This window comes from Nanorana parkeri, unplaced genomic scaffold (assembly GCF_000935625.1).
Source record: "Nanorana parkeri isolate BGI_ZX_2015 unplaced genomic scaffold, ASM93562v1 scaffold81, whole genome shotgun sequence".
Lineage (NCBI taxonomy): Eukaryota > Metazoa > Chordata > Amphibia > Anura > Dicroglossidae > Nanorana > Nanorana parkeri.
This window is the reverse complement of record NW_017306349.1, coordinates 1,275,133-1,282,119: the sequence shown is the minus strand read 5'-3', so window position 1 is coordinate 1,282,119 and position 6,987 is coordinate 1,275,133. Positions and strand designations below refer to the sequence as shown.

General features: G+C 52.1%; 2 protein-coding genes across 2 annotated transcripts in view; one reads left to right on the top strand and one right to left on the bottom strand.

The window, feature by feature from the left end:
* Positions 1-5,285, bottom strand: part of MRRF (mitochondrial ribosome recycling factor) — a 12,339-nt gene extending 7,054 nt beyond the window's left edge. Inside the window, exons 1-4 of the mRNA XM_018576989.1 lie at positions 5,249-5,285; positions 4,673-4,839; positions 4,336-4,491; positions 3,015-3,133 (exon numbers count right to left, since the gene is read on the bottom strand). Coding sequence (XP_018432491.1) covers positions 3,015-3,133; positions 4,336-4,491; positions 4,673-4,826 — 429 coding nt within the window. The 5' untranslated portion in view covers positions 4,827-4,839; positions 5,249-5,285. The remainder of the gene's footprint in view (positions 1-3,014; positions 3,134-4,335; positions 4,492-4,672; positions 4,840-5,248) is intronic.
* Positions 5,286-5,375: 90 nt separating this feature from the next.
* Positions 5,376-6,987, top strand: part of RBM18 (RNA binding motif protein 18) — a 22,270-nt gene continuing 20,658 nt past the window's right edge. The window contains exon 1 of the mRNA XM_018576988.1: positions 5,376-5,397. The gene's annotated coding sequence lies outside the window, so the exon portion shown is untranslated. The remainder of the gene's footprint in view (positions 5,398-6,987) is intronic.

Below are 6,987 nucleotides of genomic sequence, written 5' to 3'. Positions count from 1 at the left end.
GCCCCCTCCCATCCCAGAACGCAGGGGAGACTTTACTAGGCGATATAGTGCGTCCTAGCAGCTAACCGCGCTAGAACGCACTGTATATGCTGTGAACAAGCCCTAAATGCAGAAGGTTTTCATGCCAGTGCTCCAAGAAGTCACTACCACTGACCCAAAAGCCCCCCAAAAGTTGGCTCCAATATACTAAAAATCAAATAAATGAGCTGCAGAAGTCAAGCGATGAAACAAAACTGTAACTTTTCGGCGGTATGTCTGCAGGAAGAAGAAGGAAGCCTATGCTGAAAAGAACACTCTGCTTATAGTTAACCACTTGCTGCGGGTAGCCGTGTTCTTGGTGTCATTTTAAACAGCCGGCGATTGCTATTAACATGCAAGTGATCCGGCGTCTATACAGCCGCAGGATTGTTTGTACCGATCGGCGGAATGTGCTGCCTGTGACGACATGGTGATCAGTTTTATGAGTTAAATGTGTATTGGTGTTGAGTTATGTTTGAGTGCGTTATACTGAGTAACCTGGTTAGGGAAAGACTATCAGCACCATCCCTCGTTATCTCCCATTGTTCTCTGAGGGAGCTCAGAACAATGACATTCTGGCCAGGCTCCTGCTATGGCTGTCTGGAGCTCGTTAGCAGGGGAAGCCCTGTGGTGTTGAGCAGACCGATTGTCTGGGAGGGGAGGGTGGATGTGATGGGATTATAATCTGATCTCATCACTTGCTATATAAAAGTTTGTGCAGTTGCTCAATAAATCAGAGTTTGTTTCACCTACACTCGTGTCCCGACCAGTGACTGGGGAAACTGAGAGCTAAGGATCAGCTGGTTCCAATATCTCCAGAGCAAGGAAGAAGACAGCGGCAGACATACTCATCCTGAGTACGGGGGTCCGTCACACTGCCCTCACACTCCTCCGCCGGCTTCCCCCGTGCTCTGCTATCCCCCGTGCGGCCCCAGGCCCGGCACAGCGGGTCTTCCTGCAATGATCGGAGAGAGATCAGCAGGCTTACAGCCTCCGATCACTGGACCCATTCTCCGGCTCTTAGAGCCAGGAGAAGAAGCCGGTGAAGCAGATCTCTCCTTCCTCAGCTTTCTTTGGGGGTCCCTAGGTGACATTAGAGGTCTGAATACTTATAAGTACACACATACGCAAACACGCGTCGAAGCGCCTACGCGCAAAAACAAAAAATGCGCAACACGTTACATATCCCCGCGAACGTCGGAGTACGAGCAATAATTCTAGAGCCGTTAATCACTGTTAGCACTAAACTGATGAGCCGTAAAAGCTTTTAAAGTGTCACCTATGGGAAATTTGGGGTGCTGAAGTTTTTTGCGGTTTCACGGACGCACGCAATTTTAAAGCTTGAGATGTTTGGTGTCTATTTACCCGACGTGCCCCCGTATTTTATATTTTACCACAAAATTGGGCATTGTATTCTGTTTCTGCATGCTAAATTTCATTTGAGTGTATTCTATCCTAAAAATACCGGTTTGATAAACATTTGCGCAAATACCGTGCAACATATAAAATTGCGACTAGCATCCTTTTATTCTACAGGGACTCTGCTTTCAGAAAATATATAATTATTTGGGGTTCTGAAGCCGTTTTCCAGCCAGAAATTCAGATTTGATCAGGTGTGTGCAAATAGTAAGAAATTGCTCCAGGCAGCAAGTGGTTAACCATGGTGGTGGCTCGGTGATGCCTGGGGGCTGCTGTGCATCCTCTGGCACTGGAGACCTGCAGCGTGTGGAAGGCAAGATGGATTCATTGAGGTATCAGGAAATCCTAGGAGAGGAAACTGAAGCTTGGGCGTCATTGGACCTTCCAACAGGACAATGATCCCCAGGATACCTCAAACTCCACCAAGGCTTGGCTGCAGAAGAGGTCCTGCAAGATCCTACAGTGGCCATCACCAGTCGCCTGACTTCAACCCCATAGAAAATCTCTGGTAGGATTCGAAGAAGGCGGTTGCAGCACACAAACCCAACGACATTAGAGAACTGGAGGCCATTGCTCACGAGGAACGAGCCAAGATTCCTCAGGAACCCCCCCAGAAGCTGGTGACTCGCCAGGCATCTCATTGGCAGCAAGTCATAACAGCAAAATAGTGATCTACTAAGTGCTAAAGATTAGCGATGGGCTCGGGCGTGTTCGCAGCTCCACGTGCTGAGCCAGTCAGGAAGCTGACAGCGCCAATCACAGGCGCTGAGACATATCCCGGTCTCTGAAGCTGCGGACCGGGATAATGTCTCAGTACCTGTGATTGGCGCGGTCAGCTTCCTCGGCACGTGGAGCTGCGAACATGCCCGAGCCCATCGCTACTAAAGATGCTAACTATGAAGGGGCTGAACCATTATGAGACTGCAGAAGTCATTAAAAGTTGCACTTCCAGTTGAATTTGGGGAAACCACATTCATTACATTGACCTATTCCATTTTGGATCCTCCCGATTACATAATATTCCTTCAGAGGGTGGGGAGGGGTGCAGTAAGTAGGGATTCACCAATACGGATTGCTTTTGTTTTTCTACTGAGCCGACCTGTGACAGTCTCATTGTCACAGGTTGGCTAGAACTATGAGGTGAGTGAAAAGCACCCCCTCCACCCCCCTCATAGTTCTCCTTTAAAAAAAAAAAAATACACCCTTCTGGGAAATGAAGGTTGGTGAAGAGTTTGGAGAAGGCCGGAGAAGTGAACAATCTAGGGCAGTGGTGGCGAACCTTGGCACTCCAGCTGTGCCAAAACTACAAATCCCAACATGCATCTGCCTCTGGGAGTTATGTCTGTGGCTGTCAGAGCCTTGCAATGCCTCATGGGACTTGTAGTTCCAAAACAGCTGGGGTGCCAAGGTTCGCCACCACTGATCTAGGAGAACATAGCCGAATAGCTGGAAAGTGAGCTGAATTGGAGAATTTCTCCTAGATTGTTCCTTTCCCCCGCCTTCTCCAAACGCTTCACCCTTCTGTGAGCAGACCTGCAAATGTCGGGGCAGCTTGATGACGTCTCCCTGTAACTAACCTCAGGGAAGCTTGACATGTTGATAACGAAGAGCCGCGGAGATTTCATGGTGATCTGTCCCAAATGGCTCAATGGGATTTTGCCGTCTTTGGTTGAGATCACGATATGGTCGAAAGCACCTGAAGATGAAACGCAAATACATTGTAACAAGTCAGTCGTAGAAATGTAACAAGACGCAGCGTATAAAACAGAGACGGGGAAAGTAACGGTAGAGAGGAGCCGTCAGGGGTCAAGACGAGAGATCGGCTGCTTCATTGTTCCGGAGTTTTCTATGTTACATCTTCTAAATTAATGGTGGTGACTGCGCCATTTTGAATCTTCCTGATTACATACAATATCTTCATAGGCGGGGGGGGGTAGTAAGTAGGGATGCACAGATACCGATACTAATATCGGTTACAGTGCCCGATACTATTTGGGTGAGTACTCGTAGTACTCGCCCAAATGCTTCAATACTTACCCCAATACGGGAACTTCCGGTTCAGAGGGAGAACGTGGAGCCGGCTTCCCGGCCAATCAGGAAGCCAGGCGGCGGGTAATGACTCACCAACCGGCTGCCTGATTGGCTGGGAGGCTGACTCCATGCTGTTCAGGTTCCCGGCCAATGAGCACTGAGCCCACCAAACAGCATTAAGCCGGCTTCCTGGGCAATCAAGAAGTCAGGCGGTGTGTCATTCTGAGGTAGGTTTCCAGTAACATACGTACAGGGAAAGGTTCTGGGGTAGGTTCCCAGTAACACACTTACTGGGACAGGATCTAAGGTAGGCTCCCAGTAACACACTTACTGGGAGAAGTTCTGGAGTAGGTTCCCAGTACCACACTTACTGGGAGAGGTTCTGGTGTAGGGTCCCAGTAGCACACTTACTGGGAGAGGTTCTGGGGTAGGTTCCCAGTAGCACACTTACTGGGAGAGGTTCTGGGGTAGGTTCCCAGTAACACACTTACTGGGAGAGGTTCTAGGGTAGGTTCCCAGTACCATACTTACTGGGAGAGGTTCTGGGGCAGGTTCCCAGTAACACACTTACTGGGAGAGGTTCTGGGGTAGGTTCCCAGTAACACACTTACTGGGAGAGGTTCTGGGGTAGGTTCCCAGTAGCACACTTACTGGCAGAGGTTCTGGGGTAGGTTCCCAGTAGCACACTTACTGGGAGAGGTTCTGGGGTAGGTTCCCAGTAGCACACTTACTGGGAGAGGTTCTGGGGTAGGTTCCCAGTAACACACTTACTGGGAGAGGTTCCTAGTACCACACTTACTGGGGTAGGTTCCCAGTAACACACTTACTGGGAGAGGTTCTGGGGTAGGTTCCCAGTAACACACTTACTGGGAGAGGTTCTGATACTCAGGGTTTTGTTAAAGTCTTCTTTGAGGCCGTCGAGGACGCTTCTCATTTCCTGCTCGAGCTCCTTCAGATCGATAATGTCTTCCACCAAAGCAGCGTTGAGGTTTACTCTCGCTGACGCGTTTCCTTTGTTTTTCCCTAAAAGCAAAAACAGCATTTGTTACCCCGCCTCCCATCCGTAGCTCCCTGCCGAGACTCTCCATGTGGAAGCAGTGGTCTCTCTACAGAGGTCCGACATGATCCCTGCTGAGTCAGAGCTCCACCAATGTAAGGAGCATTCTTCCCACTGACTGACTGACTGGAATGAAGAGCGACTCACCTTTGCTGCTTTTGGTGGCCAGCTGTCTACTCAGACAAGGCGGGGGAAGTTCTTGGTGTCGGAGCTTCGGTGCCGCGTTCCATGTGCACGTGGCTGCAGTGGATCTCAGCTGGTGTAGTACCGGCCGGAACCTTCCCAAACACGTCAATGCCATGGCAGGATCTCCGCTGTAATGATGAGAAGGGTAAAGAGCTGTGTCAGCACACACAGAGGAAAAAAAATTAATAAAAGGGATCAATCATCAATGGTGGCTCCATTGTATCCCTGTTGATCCCACTACGAAGTTCCTTGTCCCTGTTATAGGGTGACAACGGTCTCCCAACTATGCGTCTGCGTTGTCACCCTGTCAGATGCATCCTGGGTGGAGACTGCAAGCGGCCATAGCAACACGCATTGCTCAGGCATAGTCCATATATACTGTATGTGTACACACAAAGAAGGTTCAAGCAAGGTGTGCGTGTGTACACACACCTCCTGCACTGTCCTGCCATCTATACAATAAAATGCAACCCCCTACATTAAAACTAGCTGCACAGTACATCATTCCCCCCGAATCACTGCCCCCCATTCACTCACCATGCAGTCACCTCTCTCTCCTACTCCTAGGACACTTCCAGTCTCTGGATACGTCATCGGGGCGCGACGTGAGGCAGCCAGGGAGGTCGCGCTGTGATGATGTAGCCGGCTCGTCTGGGAGGATGATCGGATGAGCGGAGGGTGCTCCGGTAAATAGAGCGATGTATGCGGGAAGTGGGGTGTGTGTGTGTGTGTGTATAGAGGGGCCGGGAGGAGCGGTATATGAGGGGTTTGTATCGATTATAATGGAGGCAAGGCCGGAGTCTTAGCGGCCTGTGAAGTTGTTGGAGCACTACAGGGACCAGCATGCCCTGATCACTGACATTGGGCCCCTGGTAGTGATGGTGGAGTCCTCGGGGGCCCGGTGGTTTTCCTGCCTGGTGCTGACTGATCACAGCGTGCTGTCTGTTCTCTGTTGTTGTTTGTCCTCTGATGATGTATACTAGTTAGAGGGGTTTTAAAGGGGCCGTAGCATTGATCAGTGAATGTTATCTGTGGTCTCTGGCTGTACCCCATATCATGCCCGTGGTCCCTGGCCATACCCCATGTCATGCCCGCTTTCCCTGGCCATACCCCATATCATGCCCGCGTTCCCTGGCCATACCCCATATCATGCCCACGTTCCCTGGCCATACCCAATATCATGCCCGCGGTCCCTGGCTGTACCCCATATCATGCCCTTGGTCCCTGGCCGTACCCCATATCATGCCCACGGTCCCTGGCCGTACCCCATATCATGCCCGCGGTCCCTGGCTGTACCCCATATCATGCCCGCGGTCCCTGGCTGTACCCCATATCATGCCCGCGGTCCCTGGCTGTACCCCATATCATGCCCGCGGTCCCTGGCTGTACCCCATATCATGCCCGCGGTCCCTGGCTGTACCCCATATCATGCCCGCGGTCCCTGGCTGTACCCCATATCATGCCCGCGGTCCCTGGCTGTACCCCATATCATGCCCGCGGTCCCTGGCTGTACCCCATATCATGCCCGCGGTCCCTGGCTGTACCCCATATCATGCCCGCGGTCCCTGGCTGTACCCCATATCTAGCCTGCGCTCCCTAACCGTGCCCCATATCATGCCCGCGCTCCCTGGCCGTACCCCATATCATACCCGCGGTCCCTGGCTGTACCCCATATCTTGCCCGCGCTCCCTGGCTGTACCCCATATCATGCCTGCGCTCCCTGGCCTTACCCCATATCATGCCTGCGCTCCCTGGCCGTACCCCATATCATGCCTGCGCTCCCTGGCTGTACCCCATATCATGCCCTTGGTCCCTGGCTGTACCCCATATCATGCCCCTGGTCCCTGGCCGTACCCCATATCATGCCCCTGGTCCCTGGCCGTACCCCATATCATGCCCTTGGTCCCTGGCCGTACCCCATATCATGCCCGCGCTCCCTGGCCGTACCCCATATCATGCCCTCGGTCCTTGACCATTCACCACATCGTGCCTGCTGTCCCTAGCCATCATCCATATCATACCCACTGTCCCTTGCCATCCCCTTTATCATTCTCTTGGTCCCTGGCTGTCCCCTGTATCATGCCCACAATCCCTGGCTGGCCCCCATATAATGCCTGCGGCCCCCGGCCATCTCCATTACATGCCCACAGTTCCTGGCTATCTCCCATATCATGCCCATGGTGTCTGACTGTCCTCCATATTATGCCCTTGGTCCCTGGCCGTCCCTGCTATCATGCCCGCAGCTCCTGACTGTCTCCGGTATGGTGCCGTGGTCC